The 19,899-nt window shown below is 39.3% G+C and overlaps 1 protein-coding gene across 1 annotated transcript in view; it reads right to left on the bottom strand.

Annotated features, from left to right (window-relative positions):
• The window catches only part of lmnb2 (lamin B2), a 35,352-nt gene extending 19,453 nt beyond the window's left edge, over positions 1-15,899 (bottom strand). Inside the window, exon 1 of the mRNA XM_072593935.1 lies at positions 15,433-15,899. Within this exon, the coding sequence (XP_072450036.1) occupies positions 15,433-15,782 (350 nt within the window). The 5' untranslated portion in view covers positions 15,783-15,899. The remainder of the gene's footprint in view (positions 1-15,432) is intronic.
• Positions 15,900-19,899: the final 4,000 nt, after the last annotated feature.

The following is a 19,899-nucleotide window of genomic DNA, read 5'->3' as shown; positions in this document are numbered from 1 at the left end:
TAGCAGTTGTCATATACAAGAGGTTAGAAAGCGGTTAGTGGTTAATTGTCACTCCAGTCAATTAATCTCAAGTATAGCTTCAAATCATAAGAAAAAACCCTATATGCATGACCAAATACTTGATGTCGTTACAAGCAAAGAGAGAGAACAGGCACTTCATATCCACAGATCAAAAGGATACTATAAAATGCTTCCAAATGTAAAACAGAATAACTTTTAAAAATAAAGGGTGGGATAGGGAGAAAAGTGACTGAGCAAACTGCTAGGGGTCAGAAAAGTACAAGTAAAATAAACTGATGCACATTATGGCAATAGCTCTTTTAAAAAAAAGGCAAAGACTGGTGAAAGAATGGGAAGCATTCAAAAGCACACAACAGCAAGATAATTATTTGGGGAGAAAGATCTGCAATCGCAAACCAGTTGAGGCTGCATTGGCTTGGTCAGTCACAATGTGGTCGGCTCTTTATGGGAATAGCCAAGTTGGTTTTAGATACTCATGGATTTGATGCATTTGAAGAATGTTTACAATGCTGGAGGCAAATTTCACCAAACATCATGAACAAGGACTGCTCATATCCCTTTTCAAAAATTACCATCTTCAACTAAGCAAACTATAGGTTATAAAATGATTCATATTGTCTGACAAGCATGTTATCTCTAATACTAAATTCTGAAACATACTGCAGCTTAAGTACTACAAAACTCCCCCTCAAAAAGATTTTTTAAAAATAGAAAATGCTTTAACTTTGTAATCTTTTACCCAAACCTTCCAGGAAAATTTAATTTGAACAGAAGAATTTATATCAAAAAGAGAAAACAGAAATCACAACACTGTACACTTGTTTAGATAGGATTTCAAAAGGACAGAAAATTAACACTGGTTATGTATAGGAGAAAGCGAGGACTGCAGATGCTGGAGATCAGAGCTGAAAAATGTGTTGCTGGAAAAGCGCAGGTCAGGCAGCATCCAAGGAGCAGGAGAATCAACGTTTCGAGCATAAGCCCTTCTTCCTGAAGAAGGGCTTATGCTCGAAACGTTGATTCTCCTGCTCCTTGGATGCTGCCTGACCTGCTGCGCTTTTCCAGCAACACATTTTTCAGCTCTGGTTATGTATAGGACTTGATCAAAGCATTTTTCATTTTGCTCCTTTACTAAAGGTCGAAGAGGTTGCATCAGTAACCATACGTTTAGAAGAATAAGAGGCGATTTTACTTGAAGTTACAAGATTCTGACGTGATGTGAAAGGTGGATTCTGAATGGCGTCTCCCCTTCCAGAATTACCAGCATTGTTTTTTTCTTGGGGGGGGGGGGGGGGGGGGGGGGGGGGGGGAAAGAGATGGGGTGTTCACACTAGAGGCATATAATGCTTTTAAAAATGGAGAGGGGGAAAAAAAACGACACTACTTTCCACAGAAAACATGCAAGCAGATCCGCTGGCTTTATTCTACACAATAGGACAGATGTTTTATTGAGAAATGAGTAAAGGCTTCCTTCTAAGAATGTGTATGATGTATGAGCAAGCAGGGAAAAAGTTAAGTTTTGAGAAACAAGAGGTTCAGCTGAGCATGACTCAGACCAGAAAAAACTTGCAGTTAACAATGGGGTACTAGAGGCAAGGGTAATGGGTTAACAAGGTGGAAAAGCATTCATTATGTAGAGCCATTTAACAATATTGGATGCATTCAGTAAGATCAGATTAAAGGAGGAGGTCAAAAAAGTATTCATTATGTGAAGCCAATTAAGGTTAAGAACATTCATTGGTGTAACAACAGGTGGCTTAAATCTTTACTATTGACACTCGCTGCCTGTAATGGTCACCCAATTAATATGTTGCCTTATCTGGATGCTCCTCCCTGTAAAAATGACTATCTAATTCATTAAGAAACTGCTGTTCAAGAGAAGACCGCAAACTCATGTCCCTGTGCACATGGGCGGTCGTTCTCTCTCCTTCCAGGGCCCAGAATAAAGATTTTTTAAAAAGTAAAACTATACTGTGAGTGTTTTGCTTCGATGGGGGCACAACACTTCCGCCCTAAAGTTTATATTCGCTTTTCAATTCCCTCAATTAGTAGTTCAAAACCAGGGGCAAAAACACTTAAAATGTTACAGTGCAGTACAGGCCCTTTGTGACCCTCAATGTTGCACCAACCTGTAAAATTAATCTGCTGCCCATCTAACCTACACCATTCTATTATCATTTGTATATGTATGTTCAATGCCCATTTAAATGCCGTTAAAACATTGGTGAGTATACTACTATTGCAGGCTGATCGTTCCACACCCCTACTACTGAGTAAAGAAACTACCCCTGGTACCTGTCCAAAATCTGTCCCCCCTCATGTTAGCCTTCACCAAAGGGAAAAGAGGTCCCCTGTCCACCCGATCCAACCCTCTGATTATCTTGCACGTCTTAAGTCACCGCTCAACATTCTTCTCTCCAACAGAAATGGCCTCAGTTCCCTCAGCCTTACCTTGTAAGACCTTCCTTCCATACTTGGCAACCTCCTAGTAAATCTCTTCTGAACCCTTTCCAAAACTTCCACATCCTTCCTATAATGCAGTGACCAGAACTGTACGTAATACTCCAAGTGCAGCCTTACCAGTGTTGCGTACAGCTGAAACATGACCGCATGGCTCCGAAACACAAACCCCTTACCAATAAATGCCAACACACCATATGCCTACTTAACAACCCTATTAACCTGGGTGGCAACATTCAGGGATTTCCGCACTTGGACACAGATTTCAGTTCAGCTATACTACCAAGAATTTTACCATTAGCCCAGTACTCTGCATTCCTGTTACTTCTTTCTAAGTGAACTACCTCACTTCTCCGTATTAAACTCCATTTGCCACCTTTCAGCCCAGCTCTGCATCATCTCTCTGTAACCCACAACAGCCTTCGGCACTATCCACAATTCTGGCTGCCTTAGTGTCATCCACAAATTTACCAACCCATCCTTCTACACTCACATCCAGATTATTTATAAAAATGACAAACTGCAGTGGCCCCAAACAGTTCCTTGCGGCACACCACTAGTACCTGAGCTCAAGATTGACATTTCCCATCAACCACCATCCTCTGTCTTCTTTCAGTTTGCCAATTTCTGATCCAAACCGCTAAATCACATTCAATCCCGAAACTCCGTATTTGTGCAATAGCCGACCGTGTGGAACCTTATCAAATACCTTACTGAAGTCCACATACACGACATCAATCACTTTTTCTTCATCCGCCTGATGTGTCACCTTCATAAAGACCTCGATAAAGTTAATTAGGCATGGCCTACCCTTCACATTGACGATCCCTAATCAAATTATTCCTTTCCAGATGATAAATCCCATCTCTTATACCCTTTTTCAACACTTTACCCACAACCGAAGTAAGGCTCACTGGCCTATAGTTACCAGGGTTGTTTAAAAGGAGGGGAGTCGAGACGTTGTGAAATTTGAAAGGGTTCAGACAAGATTTACAAGGATGCTGCCAGGGTTGGAGGATCTGAGCTACAGGGAGGGGCTGAACAGGCTGGGGATGTTTTCCCTGGGGCTGAGGGGTGACCTTATAGAGGTTTACAAAATTATGAGGCATGGATAGGATAAATAGGTAAAGCAAAAAGAGAATGTCAGCATCATGGAAAACATGGATTAAACACAGTTGGTAGCAAGTCAAGGTGGCTATAAAACAAAGCTGCACTGTGCATGTCCTTGCACAATAGTTGATGCAGAAACAAACTGCAGCAACAATTGTTAAGGAGCTGGTATTGCACACATTTTATTTATCCCAGGCTTGGTACTCTCTCACTATAGATGGGCTAGAGAAACAGGCACCTGCCACTGACATACCAACCATGTTCCATAGAATACCTATAGATGGTAACAAAATACAAGTAATTGTGAGGTGGCTCAAGGGTGCCAGATAACTGGTAGTGTACATGTCAGCTTTTTCCATAATATGATGGTTGCATTCTTGTGCAAACTAGCTTCATAGAAAAATTGTGCATTAGAAACAGCATTAAAGTGCTGGCAATGTAATCACGTTACAGCCATAGCACATTTTAAAAGCCTGCACTTTTGAAACAACATCCCGGTTTGTCAAATTAGCAAATGTGTTGACAAAACATGTTATAGCGGAACAATCTGTAATTAACAAATTTTCAAAAAGGTTGAGACATGGACAATGGCTCCCAGATTTACAAGCATTACACTCGCTATCCCTCGAATTGACAAACATTATCCACACTAGGGTGTAAATTTTAAAAAGATCCAACATGGAAACATTTTCTATACTTACAAATGGTTCTTTTATTGTGTCCTAATTTACAATTAGGCTGCATATATAGAATCCCTACAGGGTGAAAGCAGGCTTTTCAGCCCAACGGGTCTATCCTGACCCTGGAAAGAAGATACTCCCCAGACCCATCATCGTGTGCCCAACCCCTGTAATCCTGCATTCCCTATTGCTAATCAATCTGACCTAAACACCCCTGGACAATTTCACATGGCCAATCCACCTAGGGAAATGACTGAATAGGGTAAATAGACAAACTACAGACTGAGGAAAACTGCAGCACTGAGGAACCTCACACAGACATTGGAAGAATATGGAAACTCCACACAGATAGTCACCTGAGGCTACGACACTAACTACTGAACCATTTTGCGACCCCATACAAAAGGTGACCAGAAGAGTCCTTTCAGCCCAGCTGAAAATAGGTAATTATGACACATCAAATGACATCACATTTGATAACTAGCAACAGTGGGTCAAACTTCAGATTACAGTACTGACTTTATACATACCTTTCAAAAACTCAAGTTTCCCACAGCACTCAGACTTCCACATCATTAGAAATATAATGTAAATTTCTAAATGACCAAAACAAGATTTAGATTGTACTTTTATAAAGTGCCAGCCTTGGCCAGATCATAGAATTTGTTGGATCATAGCTGTTGACATATCAGAGTCAGCAGTGGAGCTCAACAAAAGAGTGCAATATAACACAAAATGAAATGGAACACCGATTACCTTGTTGCTTGTCAGTACAATTAAGAGGTACTGCAGGGTTCACCTCCATGTTCGATGTCAAATTGAATTTGTTAGAAAAAGGAAGATACAACCTGCATTCATACTGTTACAGGGTCAGAGATGTACACCACAAGAACAGACCCATTGGACCAACTCGTGCATGCTGACTAGACATCCTAACCAAATCTTGTCCCATTTGCCAGCACTTGGCCCATAACCCTCTAAACCCTTTCCTATTCATATACTCATCCAGGTGCCTTTGAAAATGTTATAACCGTACCGCCTCCACCTCTTCCTCTGGCAGCACATTCCATACTTCACCCTCTGCATGAAAAAGTTGCCCCTTTGGGTCTTTTTTAAATCTTACACCCCCATCCTAAACTTATCCCCTCACGTTCTGGGCTCCCCCACCCCATAGAAATGTCCATTTAACCCACCCCAGGGAAAAGAAGTCTATCCATGCCCCTCATGATTTTATAAACCCCTCAGCCTCCAACGCTCCAGGGAAAAAAAAACTCCAGCCTATTCAGCCTTGTAACTCAAACTTCTAACCCTGGCAACGTCCTTGTAAATCTATTCTGAACCCTTTCAAGTTTCGAGTCCTGCCCTGATTTGCCTATCCAAAATGTAACATCTCACATTTATCTAAATTAAACTCCATCTGCAACTCCTTGGCCCATCTGATCAAGAGTGCACTGTACTGAGATAGGGTTATCTGCTGTCCACTACATCTCCAATTTTGGTGTCATCTACAAACTTACTAACTACACCTATCATTTATATAAATGAAAAGCAGTGGACTCAACACAGATCCTTAGATCTAACCTTGGTCACTAGTAGACTGGTTAGCAATGTTGTCAAAAGCTTAACTGGAGTCCACATAGATCATGTCCATCAATCCTCATCACCACTTCTTCAAAAGACTCAAATCAAGTTAGTAGGACACGATTTCCCATGCACAAAGCCATGTTGACTATCCCTAATTGGTCCCTGCCTTTCCAAATACATGTAAAACCTGTCCCTCAAGATTCCCTCCAACAACATTGGTTGCCCATGACCAATGTAAGGCTCACCGGTCTATAAGCACCTTGACTTTTCCTTACCAACTTTGTTCAATGGTGGCACCACGTTAGGCAACTTCAGTCTTCCAGCATCTTACCCGTGACTATTGATGATATAAATATCTCAGCAAGGGACCCAGCAAATCACTTCCCTAGCTTTCTAGAAGAGAGTGTCCACCTGAGCAGGTCCTGAGGATTTATGCATTTTTTTGCGTTAAGGCATCAACCAGGCAGTAACTGTGCAGATTCACTGCTGTATCAGACAGCAGTATAGGTTTCTTTCTCTGGTCATGTGATCGCTGTCTTTACTGGTCTTCCTTTGTTTAAAAAAAAAGTGCCACTTTTTTTTTAAAACTTGAGAGTAAAGTTACAATCCCATCTGGTAGCAATAACAGGCAAGTCAGATCACAAAGAAACCTGGCTTGGTGTACATGCGATTGGAGTGGCGTTGTTAGGTTCCCTTGAGATTCTTACACACTTGATCTAACTGCAATACACCAACTTCTGAAGAGCCATAACTTACGTCAGCAAGTATAAGCTTTTGGAGGATCATGCAAAACTCTGCTTGTGGAGCATGTCAAGAAAGACTCCCTGAACAAGGGAGCCGTCCTCCTTTCATACAGGGTTTTACATCAGTCAGTCAGTCATGCATGCAAGATACAACCCTGCCCCGCTACTCTCCTATAGTCACATGCCACCCAAAAACAAAATGTAAAGAGATTAGATTATTTCTAGAAACAAATGTGTTCTTCGGTTATTCCTTAAACAGTGCTTAGAGTATGATTAGATTTTCACATCCTGCCTGCAAGACGAAAAACTCTCGAATGTAGCTTTAAGAGGTCTATTTTGTCCTTTTCTTTTTCTTTAAAAAAAGGGAAAGGCTTTAAGACAGAGGTGTTGACCTGTCTATTTGAAATGTCAATGAAGCAAACAGCTCGAGGGGCCTTGGGCTTTTGTTCTTAAAAAAGTTAGAACAATAGAAACAGTCTGACTGGATGTGGTGAAGCTCTCTGAACCAATTAGAAAAAAAAAGTTGTTGCGCAGCACATCTCTTCCAGCTACACTCTTCACTTGTCTTTGCTTTTCCTCTTGAGCCACTGGCATTGCATGTCAGATACTTTTCTGAATTTGCCTTTTGTCAAGGCGGTTTATGGGATATTACTACATTGGATCGGTTAATTAGTAAGCTAATGAATGTATTATTGTTAGGTTTTCCAGTAGAGTTACAGTTAAGTCAATTCCTTTATTTCTGTTTTGCTTTAGTTTGACCAATTGAATCACATTCTGAATGCAAGGCTAAAATAAGAAAAGAGGTGTGTCGTGGCTACCTTCTTAATATTGAGGGAGTTTGGCTTGGTCCATAACCTTTATAAAAAATGGATTTTAGTTGAGGAACAAGATATTCTTATTGTAATTGTAAAAGGCATCAGTGAGGCCACACTTTGGGCAGGGAGGGGGGGGGGGGTTTAAAAGAGAGATTATGCTAAAGATTACATTCACCAGGATTTAGAAGGCTGAAGTATGGAATGCACATAGAAACCTAAAAACATTTAAAGCAGGACTAGACTAGTTAAATGCAGGAATGATATTCCTGATTATGAGGACTCCAGACCAGGTGCCATAGTTCAAGATAAGGGACAAATCTTTCTTAGGATGGAAATCAGGAACCATTTCTTCACCCAGAGAGCACGTGGCTAGTCTGCAGCATTTACTATAGTGAATGTGGTTGAGACCAAAATATTGTGTAAGAGGGTGGTGGATCTAGCTTGTGATTAAAGGGTTATTTTGTTACTTGGAAGCAAGGGAGAGAAAGACGATAAGTTATGGTCTGGAGCCTATTGAATGGCAATTCAGACTCAAGATCGAATAGGCTACTCCAATCGTCAGATGTTTTCTACTTTTGATGGGTTAAATTTAAGTTTTTGCAATTGGTTAATTGTGATTAGTCACAAACATTCATGAAGTGACAGAAGACAGGTTTATTACATGAAAAGAAAAGCTCTACATACACTTAGAAAAAAAACTCAACCCTATCTCCCAACTCCATGCTTTAGAGATTCAATCCCAATGAACTATCATACCCACTCCTTTCTCAGCTTTAGAAAAGTGAATTAATAGATGATGTCTGGTTTCTTTTCCTTCAACTGCAGAGACAATTTTATTACTCCTTTCAGAGTCTGATGGCACAACTTTTCACAATTCAGATGGCCTCAACATTCAGTTCTGGAAGCTTCACAGACTAGAATGATGATAAAACTAAAGTGACAACTGGCCTGAACTAATATAGGGAAAGACTGCTTCCCATTTTTAAAAAAGCCCTTGTTCTCCTCCTAGGAAATATTCCATCTTCTAAACTGTGGAGAGAAATCAGAATTAAACGTTTCAGGTCAAGTGACCATTCCTCAGAACTTGAGCTTTTCCAGCAATTTCGATTTTTGCCTCAGATTTACAGCACCCATAGTTCTTTGGTTTTTAAAAGCTTTAAACATTCTGTTCAGAGAATCCCTACACTGTAAAAGACCATTCAGCCCATTGCATTTGCAATGACCTCCAAAGAGCATCCAGCCTAATCCTTAGTTTTTTTTTAAAAAATGGCTAATCCAGCTAGCCTACATATCTCATTACACTATGGACAAGTCATCTCACCTGCACATCTTTGAACTTTGAGAAAGTTAAGACACTGGGAGAACATGCAAGCTCCACAGTCCCCAGAGAACAAAAACTGACAGCACAGGAACAAGCAAAACTGCCCTCCAAGCCTGCATCAATCTAGATGCTATATTTAAATCAGCCACCTATTTTCTAGAAGCTGTATCCCTCTGTTCCCTGCACATCTGTCTGGTACATCTTAAATGACGCTATTGTGCCCACCTCCGCTGGCAACATGTTCCGGGTAGCAATCACCCTGCCTAAAAAGCTTCCCATACATATTGCACTTAACTTTTCCCATCTCACCTTGACCTCATGACCCCTTTTAAGAGTCCCCCACTCGGGGGGGAAAAAAGCTTCGTACTACCCACCGTGTCTATTCCTGATTTTGTAGGCCTCAAGTCTTTCTAATGTAAAAATCCTAATCTACTCAACCTCTTCATAGCTACCATGCTCCATACCAGACACCATCCTGGTGAACCTCTTCTGCACCCTCTCCAAACGATCCACCAGCTTCTGGTAATGTGACGACCAGAACTGCACACAGTATTGCAAATATGGCTGAACCAAAGTCCTATACAATTGTAGCTCCTGCCAACTCTTGTATTCAACACCCCGTCCAGTGAAGGAAAGCATGCAGTATGCCTTCTTGACCACTATTGATCTGTATTGCCACCTTCATGGTACAATGGACCTGGACACCAGATCTCTTGGTACATCAGTTTTTCCCAGGGCATTTCCATTTACTCTATGTTTTGCTCTAGAATTGGATCGTCCAAAATGCAACTTCATTTGTCTGGACTGAACTCCACCTGCCATTTCACTGCCCAACCCTCCAATCTACATTCTGCTGCATTCTGACAGCCCCCTTCACTATCTACTACTCCATTAATCTTTGTGTCATCTGCAAACTTGCTAAAATTAGACCACTTATATTTTAATCCAGATTATTTATGTCTATCACAAGCAGTAGTCCCAGCACAGATCCCTGTGGAACACCAATAGTCACAGTTCTCCATTTTGATAACCTCTCTTCCACTACTATGTCTCCTGTTGCCCAACCAGTTCTTTATCAATCTAGCAAGTAGCCCCTGGACCCCAGCTACTTCACTTTCTCTATCAGCCTACCATGGGGAACCTTATCAAATGCCTACTAAAGCCAATGTATATGACATTTACAGCCCTTTCCTCAATCAACTTGGTCACTTCCTCAAAAAGAATTCTATTAAGTTGGTAAGACAGGACCTTCCCGCACAAAACCATGATGCTACCATCAATGCTATCACTATTTTGTTCCAAACGTAAATAGTTCCTATCCCTCAGTATTTTCTCCAGCAGCTTCCCTATTACTAACATCAGGTTTATCAGTCTATAATTTATGTGGATTATCCTTGCTGAAATCATACCCACATTCTTGGCACATAGAGTCAGCAGTGCTAACCACCAGGCCACCATGCTGCCCCTTGTGAAATTGTAAATCTAATAGCCTTTTTACAAAAGTGTTCACTCCGCTTGTCATAAACCCAACAGTATCATGTCCATTAACACTACAGGGGTCAGTCTGGAACTTGATTACAATCATGTGCCTTGGAACAAATCCACTTTTAGGTCACTATCCAAAAATGTTATTTTTATAATGTTGGGAGTTTAAAAGAAAATTATACACCTTTTATCATAAATGCAACAGATTTGAATTATCAATGATAATTTGTATTTCCCCAAAGGCCTCAAATTCACTCAACGTTCGTTTTCAAATACTCTAAAATGGAGTTTAAATTATCTTGGTCATTCCATATGTCAGTCGTGCACTTAGAATCCCAAAGAGTTTTTTTTTAAATCACGATTTTCCATGTTAAAACAACTGGAATGAATGATCTGCGCATTTCCAAATGCCAAAAGCAGTTGATACAAATAACTAGCCTACTCAATTTTTTTTAAACGTTTCGCTTGCGAAAAAAAAAAATTAGACACGAGAAACCACAATGGGATTTGAATCCTACTGCAGCCGCCCTCCTGATTCAAATGTATTTTCAAAGACGGGATCCACCTTTCTCAGGAGCGCAATTAACGAGAAATCTCAATGCTGATCCTGATTGGATAATAGTCATGATTCCTGGTGTTGTGTGATTTTTAACTCTGATTGGATAAGTACTCGATTGGTAGCTCACATGCGCGATGAAAGGTATCTGCAACATTTTTGGACTTTTGAAGCCAGTTAAAAAAAAAATTCATCTTAAAATATGGCCTTAGCTAAATTTCCCGCGTATTTAGCGACTTAGAGTACAAGGATACCCCCCCCACCCACCCACCCCGAAAGAAAGCCGGAACCCACGGACCGATCTCAGTTTCATTGCGTTTCCTGTTATGGCGCGATCTACCCGACATTAAATCCACGAACACAAAATAGTCGAATTTGCAGCAGATTAAAAGGCATCTTATTCAGAAAAAGAATACAGTAGATAAAAATTCTAATTGTGTTGAGAAGATAATGCCAAGTCGTCTCACAATGGCTATTCTGTCCAGCTCGATATAATGGAGTCATGCACTCGCCGCAGCCAACATTTCAAACTGGAAAAAAATTGGATAAAGAACACACCTCCGTACACACCGCGGTATCCAATGATAAAGCGAAAGAACTTAAAATAAAAATCGGTAACGCGCGAATTAATTTAGGTCGCCAATTCCATCAGTTTTAGATATATGTAGTTAGTCCCTAACACTAAAACGTGACGGATTCCTCTCTACACGTATTGTTCTAACCAGCGCGGAATTATTGGGCGTGACTATTCGTTTCTCCTGAACATTAGGCCTGGAGCACAAAGGACTGGGGCGTTGATAACAAAACCAATACCCGCACATGCCCTCCGGGACAGCTAAAACGAAGGCCAATCAAATCAAGTGAAATTTATAGCAGCCATCCAGATGTGTTCTCCCCCACCACAAAATTAATGGAAGACAGATTTTGGTTAAAGCTGAAATAAGGAAATAGTCGCATCCCAATAGAATAGGATTCATATTTTCAAGATAAATCCCATCACGATCAGGCTAGAGAAAAACAGATGTACATCTACAATGGAACCACAAAATGGTGATGCAATTTTCATAAAGTCTGATGGAAGGCTCGCAGGCTTTATATCAGGAAATTAAAAGATGCCATGCTGGTTCAGTATGTTAATATACGTACAAAAATATTCTCCATTTGTAATGAATGAAAGCACTTTAAGTACAATACATTTTCAGTTCAGAGAGAAATATCCATCCATCAATTCTCACATTTAAAACTGATAAAACCATCACCTTCGTTTCAACAGCAGTCCTATTTTAATATTTGCAACTTTATCATTAGGACAAGAGATTCCAGCACTTGCAATTGCCATTCAAATTACAATTAAGGATTTTTAAAAGAAACTGTCAAAAGTGGTCCATGTTATAGACTGCTACAACAGAGTTATGCAAGGGCATACAATCAGCAAACTTGCCAGCTAGATTGCAGAACCAAAAGAAAAACCAAACTGCAACTAGGGTGGCCATTTCTGCCTTTGAAAGTATAAAATAGTAGGTACTGGTTAATGAGATTCAATGATAGCACCACAAAACTAGTAGCTTTCCATTCCTGTCCACTGGATAGTATTTTTAACCTTCCAGGCAGTCATATTCCCAGGCAGAAAGAAAGAGTGAAAGAAAAATCAAGAGTATTGTCCTAATAAAATGTGTAGCATACTTTAATTTGCAGCTCTTCGTAACCTGATGTACAATATTGACAAATACATCATAAGATGTTCTCAATTAAAAAAATGATTATGTATTTGTTTTTGTTTCTAGGATTCCTGATCTTGCTGGATAGAGCAGGCAAGTTAATTCTTTTAAATTTACACCTAGCTGCAGCCCATCATTTTCCCCAGAAGAGCTAGAAGATTCAGAAATCAGAACATCTGTCCTTTTAAAAACAAAGGAAACATACTGGAAAGAATGGAAACCCTTTATAAGAGTCACGTGATTTATATGTTCAGAAGCACTCTGTTCACCAAGGAGAGAAGTGATATAACATACGTGGGGAATCAACGTGCTTCACCAGGAGAGAGAGAGAAAAAAACAAAAATCACTTCCAGTTTACAAATGTTACTGATAAAACAAAGAAGGAGCAAAGACTTAAAACATTGAGTAGGGAAAAGCTTTTGAACCAGACTGACATTTCAAACCAAAAATTTTGGATACAAGCCCCAGATGCTAATAGCTTTGCCATTAAATTCAGAACATTTTACAACAGGAACTAAAATATAAGTGTGCAAAGTATTTAAACAAACCTCAAACTATTAAAACATTTTAAAAGCTCTAACTATACTCAGATAGTACAAGAAATTTTATACAACCCAGATCCATCACCCACCTTCATAGAGTCAGAATTTTATACAGCACAGAAACAAAGCCTTGATCCAACTCATCCACACCGCCCAGATATCCTAAACTGATTCAGTCTTATTTGCCAGCATTTGGCCCATATTGCTCTATACCCTTACCAGAGGTGTACCCATCCAGATGCCTTTTTTAAAAAATTGCAATTATACTCACCTCCACCACTTCTTCTGGCAGCTCATTCCATACATGCACCACCCTCTGCAAAAAATGTTACCCCTCATGTCCCATTTAAATCTTTTCCCTATGCCTTCGAGTTTGACTCCCCTTGGGAAAGAGACCTTGGCTATTCATCCTATCCATGCCCCTCATGATTTTATAAACTTCTGAACAGCCCCAGTCTATTCAGCCTCTCCCTATAAAAGTCAAACCACCCCCAATCCTGGCAACATCTTTGTAAATGTTTTCTGAACTCTCAAGTTTAACAGCATTTTTCCTATAGCAGGGAGACCAGAATTGAATACAGTATTCTCAAAGTGGCTTAACAAATCTCCTGTACAACCGCATGATATTCAAACTTCTACACTCAATGCACTGACCAACAAAGGCAAGTATGCCAAACATCCTCTATGCTGTCCAACTGCAACTCTACTTTCAAAGAAACTTCCTTCACATTAAGTGAAAACTGATTTCCCATTAACCTCCATATTGATCAAGTTTATGTTCAAATAAAAAAAGAGAAATTCAAATGAGTAAACTAGTATATTTTTAAAAATTGAAATCTATCCTTCTTTCCTATCAGGTTTTACAGCATCAGCTGTTGCCTTCATAGCTTGATAACACTTATTGTTCAGAGTTACCAAAGAATAGTCAGTTCACTGAGAAAAAAAAGAGGTTCCGACATTGAAGTTCTAATGTTTTCCTTCACAAATGGTAAAGAGCTAAGCAATAAGTTTTCAGAATCATTCACATGGATTTTTGACATTTTAAAATTCAGCTGAAGAGGAGTCAGAAGACTCCATGAAAAGTAGAATTATCTAAAGAGTTCCAACATCTTCCTTATCAAGATGCACCAGAAACTTAATAGCTTAGTCAATCTCCAAAATGAAGAAAACAGTATTCTACTGCCCTATTATCACTGCTTTGATACCATGTGATGCTGCACACTTCAAGCCTTGACGTTTCAATCCCACAAAATTAAATCAAAAACATTAAAACTCATATTGCTCTAGTTAATATAGAACGTACTGCCGACAAGAAACACCAGCAGCTCAAGAAATGACAAGCAGGCAATCAACTGACCATTAATTCAGTTAGACTCTTTCATGATTTGCTGTCAAACAATTTAAATCCTTCAAACAAGTTATATTCATAGGCTTGTGGCAGTTTTCATTGATCAATCCAGTTAGCCTCATTCCCTTACATCTCTGTAATTTTTCTTTCAGTGTTCAAATACTTTAGAGGGAGTGTATTGAATTTATAAATCAACACACTAAGTATATTCCAGGCTATTCACTGCTAATAATCTACACCTCATTAACAATCCTTCTGTCATTTAGTACAACTAATGAATTACTACACAATCCATGACCTGAAGATGAGAAATTACTTAACGTAGAAGACTGTGGAAACTCAATTGAATATATTTAAAAACTAGATATCAATAAGATACTTGGGCACCAATGGAATAAAAAGGGTGGGAATGTGAAACGGAGAATCAGTCATGATGTCATTAAAGCTATATAGCTTATTCATATTTCTATTTGTGTCAAATACAAAGAAAGTCATGAGTAACATTCAACAAAAGACTAATATTGATCAATTGCTCTCCTTTGATCTTGACAAGCTATGCATTAAAAACATTCCTACAATGTAGTTAAATTCAACCCTAATAATTTATTTTTGATTGTTACAAAGTATAAACAATCTAACTTGCACACTTGAAGACCGCAGTAAAAGTCGTAACTGGGGGAAAAACGTTTTACATGGACAGGACTGCTTAGAACGGAAAGCGCGATTTCAACTACAAACTGGTAAAATATTAGTAATTTTAAAGTGTAACACGACTGCCAAAAAAATGTAAATAGTCGGGTGAAACAGGGTAACGATGGTTTAGTACATCAAACATGCACACACAAAAATCAAAGGTTTTATAGATACATTGATTCAATTATCTCCCTCCTAAAAGAGGCGTTGAATAGATTGACAACTGAAACTTAACAACCAACATGGGAAAAGGGCACGTGTGAAAATGCAGCTTCACAAATCAATATAAACAAACAATTTATAAACAGCTCAGTCAAGTTTATATTAAAACGTGGGTATAACATATACTACTTTACTTTTTGCCGAGTTCGTCCAGCTCCGTTTTACTCTTGCCCAGTTCGATCTGCAGCTTCGCCTTTTCCCTCGCTGTTTCGTCCAGCAACCGCCGAGTGTCGGCCAGCTCCGTCTCATACATGGCCTTGATGCCGGTCAGCTCACGGGTCGTCACCTCTTCTTTTTCGGAGATCTTAAATTGCAGAACGCTATTTTCGCACTCTAAGGAACGCACCTTGTCGATGTAAACGGCAAGGCGGTCATTGAGATTCTTCAACTCTTCTTTTTCCTGGATTCGAGTAATTCGAGTCGGACTCAGAGGCGTTTGGGCCCCACTGGCCCGGGTATGTTTCTGGGCCGGAGTAGTTGACATGGTTAAAATTCCTTGCTAACTACCTGATTAATAAAAATTTAAGCTCGTACCGATCCGCAAAAACCTGTGCTTCCAAACCCCTTTTATTCAATGAACTAGAAAATGGCGCCCTTATCATGCGGCGCTCCGCCAGGGGAGTGGACGACGGAAGGAAGTAGATACGACGCAGACCGGGAATTGTAGTCCGATAAAAGACCACCTTTTTGACGGTTTCTCAGGACATTAACAACCAGCCTCAGGTAGTGATGTCTGTTGTCCTGCTTTATCTACACCGATGAACACTCTCTGATAATTTGGTTTACATTCTGTGACCCAGGATTGAAGCCAGGTGGACTACAAATCCCAGCGTGCTTGTACACGAAGCCCAGAACCTGAATTGTCGCTCACCTCCAGCACTGATTGGCTCTTGTGCAGGCGGTTAATTGTCAATCATCTGTGCAGCGCCCACCCTACGGCTGCCCGCGCCCTAACGGAAAGCGCGGTTTTCAAATTTTGGCGCGCCTCGACAAACCGCAACGGATTGAAGGAATTGTCTCGGGATTCAGGTGAAATTTGAGAGGGAGGTGAGGTCATTATTTGATCAAACAAGTATTTTTTTGTAAGAGAAAAATTAAATATTTAAAAATCGCCAGCTTTAAAGTACTGGTTGTTGGTACTTCCCCCTTTTTAAATAAAAATTATGAACTAATCCCCGTTGCTAAACAGTCCCTTTTTCATATAATGCAAAAGGTGAAATCGAAGTTTTACACGGAATACATTCAATTCGCCACCGATTAGTTACTTTCAGCTCATTCTGAACTGCAGAACTAGAGGTCATAGGTTTAGGGTGGAGAAGGGAAAGATTTGAAAGGTTCCGAAGGGGCAACTTTTTCACGCACAGGGTGGTGGGTGTATGGAATGCACTACCAGAGGAAGTGGTGGGAGCTGGTACAATTACAACATTTAAAAGGCATCTGGATGGGTATCTGAATAGGAAAGGGTTTGGAGGATTATGGGCCAAGTGCTGGCCAATGGGACTAGATTAATTTAGGATATCTGTTCTTAACTTGTTCTTTTTAACCAGGCTCCCCCTCCCTTACCTAATCTTTCTGGAACACCTTTGTTGTTCAGAGAGCTGCTGTATACAAGATTGACTTCCTACAAATAACAGTTCTGTGATTATTTCTTCCTAATCTCCCATCTCTTAGACAACTTTTTTTCTGGTGTGGACAAACTATCACCTCTGGCTTATTAAACGAAGCCTGCAAAGGGAATAACATTTCAAATTTGATATTTGTGGCAAATTAGACTTACAAACTACATCAATCTTCCTTTAACTCTCTCTATATTCAGCATCTAAATGATGTCTTTAGTCCGACAGTTTAACTGTTGGTCAGGCTATGATCATGACATATTCACAAAAATAGCAAATATACATTAATTAAACTTCATTGTTTTGATTTGTTCATTTTTATTGGAACACAGATCTGTTCTACTGATTATTGTTTTTTCTTGCAACTTTGAATGATTATGAATCACCTGTGCAATGACAGACAAAAGAGAAATAAAACCAGAAAAATGCCAGAATTACTTGGTGGGAGTGGAATTCCCATATGAAAGGTCACTGACCATGTACTAACACTGTTTATTCATGGATGCCGCCAGGCCATTTGAGTATTATCTGCTTTTACTTCAGATGTCAAACACCTATTATTTTGCTTTTGAATTAAGTAAAGAAAAATACCCTGCTGAACTTCTCAAAATACAGATATTTTGCAGTCACTAAAACCTCAAACTATGGCCTGGAGTTGTAAAAAGCAAAATATTACAGCTGCTCAAACTGAAATAAAAATATATTGCAACCTCAATTTAAAATCTCATCGTAAATGATCTGTACTGTCTGAGGTACCATACACTTGCATCACTGCTACACTGGAATGAGCACTCAAGTCTTGGAGTGTAGTTATAAAATCTTGAAATTGTACCTTTGTCAATACTTATTACGTGACCCAATCTTCATACTTAATCCCAATTCCCTGGTGTGAACCAGATGACTGACCAAGCAGTGGAAAATTAAAAGGTAATTTATACATGCTAGTAACTGCAAGTTATTTTAGTTTTGTTGTTTTATTTTAAACTTTCACTTTAATTTGTATTTGTGAAGCTCTTAAAAGTGTGCTCGTTGTGTCAAGTTTTGTATCACAGTGCTGGGACAACTCACTGTGACCTTTATTAAAAGCAAAACCAGATCAGAAGTGAGGATGTAACCAATAAATCATTGGATTCCTAAGAATTTAATTACTGAAAAACGCTGGACCAAAACAGAAAGCGACAGAGCAGAAACCACACGTTAACAATGAGTCTTTCTTCCTCCCCACAAACTAGTAATCATCAGCTCCTTATCAACCACTAGGGAACTTTGATTTTGAAGGTTTTTAAAAATGAAATCTGTGCACAGTTCTGACAAGTTTTTTTTGTCGAGATTTATACTTTAACTTTTGAGCATTTTACAGTCTATTTGTGATTTTCTAAAGACTCACTTGCCTACTTGTACTGTAATTTACTGGGCTGAATGCATTATTGTTCAGTCTTCACTACAAAAAGATGTATAGTGCAAAGGAACAGGTCCTTCAGCCCACCCGACTGCACCTACACATAACGCCTTTCTAACTTAAAACCTTTTATTTCTCTGCTGTTTGTATCCCCTGCTTATTCATGTATGTGTCAAGATGCCTCTTAAACGTTGCTGTTGTATCAGCCTCATCTGGCAGTGCATTCCAGTCACTTACCTCATTCTGTGTAAAAGCAAACTTCCACTGACATCTCCTTTAAACTTACCCCTTTTTACCTAAAACCTATGTTCCCTAGTAATTGACATTAGAACCCTGCCAAAATGACTGACTATCCATTCCTCCCATAATGTTGTCGATTTCTATCAGGTCGCCTCTCATCCTTTGACGTTCACGTTATAAATTGTTTTGTGGAAATCGTTACAATGTACTGGAACGAACACAATGTTGCAGTTTGTATGCGTTGACCGTATCTTTAAAATGTATTATTCACAAACTGTCAAGAATTTGGGTGCTTTCTGTACGTAACTTATTTTTGAGATACAACACAGAATAAGGAATCAAGCATCAGCTTCATTTTTGTTCTGCATTCGTCCTTTGTATTATCCATTTAATGTGATCCAGTATAAGTGACGAACCTAGCTAAAATCAGAACAACAAAGTGGGTGCATGTTTAGGAGTCACAATTTCATTACAGCTTTCTTCGTACCCAAGTTAGTCCCAGAAAAGCTTGGAAGGAGTTGTCCAAATATCCAGTGAACAATTCAGATGTCTTCTGGAGCAACTATAATGGGAGAAAACAACAGTTGGAAAAGAGGAGGGAAATCGCCGTCTGGCCTGGTTCAATTCAATATTGAGATTTTAAAAAGGAGTGTGACGGGGATAGGGGGGAAATATTATGAAAACTTAAAAATGCGTCTATAGCTACGGCATGATAACAGAATCTTTCCGTCTGTAACCTACCGTGTACCGTTGATGTTCAAACATTACACACGCCCTGAAACCGCAAGCGTCAACTCCTTCAGATTGGGAAAACTGGAAAAATTGAGGAGCAATTTTTTAAAAAGGTGAAGGTAATATATCTCACGATATAGCACGTTTCCTTTTAAATTGGAATGTTATTTACTCAATTTGCTGAAACAATGCTTAGTTTTATTATATCAGGAGTCCCTTTCTTTAAAAAAAAGTGAGCTTGTAGCATTCGAAATCATCATCGTTGGAAACTTATCCTAAAAAGGGAATATTTGCAAAGAAGTTCACCCATTTTGTTTTGAACGTAAAGTAAATCTGTGGCCCTCTGGTGGTCAGAATAGTTTATATTTTGTCAATTTCATATGGTTTGGCACTGACTGCAGTAATGAACATCCTAAACTAAAAATTTGTGAACATAAAAACTTGTGGTTTCTAGCTTTGGAGGAACTTCTTGTGGCAAAAAAACAAAAGTTTGCTGTAGATATAAAATATTCTTTTATCCATCCTTACCTTTCTCCATTTGTTACTGACAGTTGCTAATGTATATTTTTAATTGTACTGTTAACCCTCTGGTATTTCTGCTAAACAGATGTGCT

The sequence above is a fragment of the Chiloscyllium punctatum genome, chromosome 24, assembly GCF_047496795.1.
Source record: "Chiloscyllium punctatum isolate Juve2018m chromosome 24, sChiPun1.3, whole genome shotgun sequence".
Classification (NCBI taxonomy): domain Eukaryota; kingdom Metazoa; phylum Chordata; class Chondrichthyes; order Orectolobiformes; family Hemiscylliidae; genus Chiloscyllium; species Chiloscyllium punctatum.
This window is presented reverse-complemented; position numbering and strand designations above follow the sequence as displayed.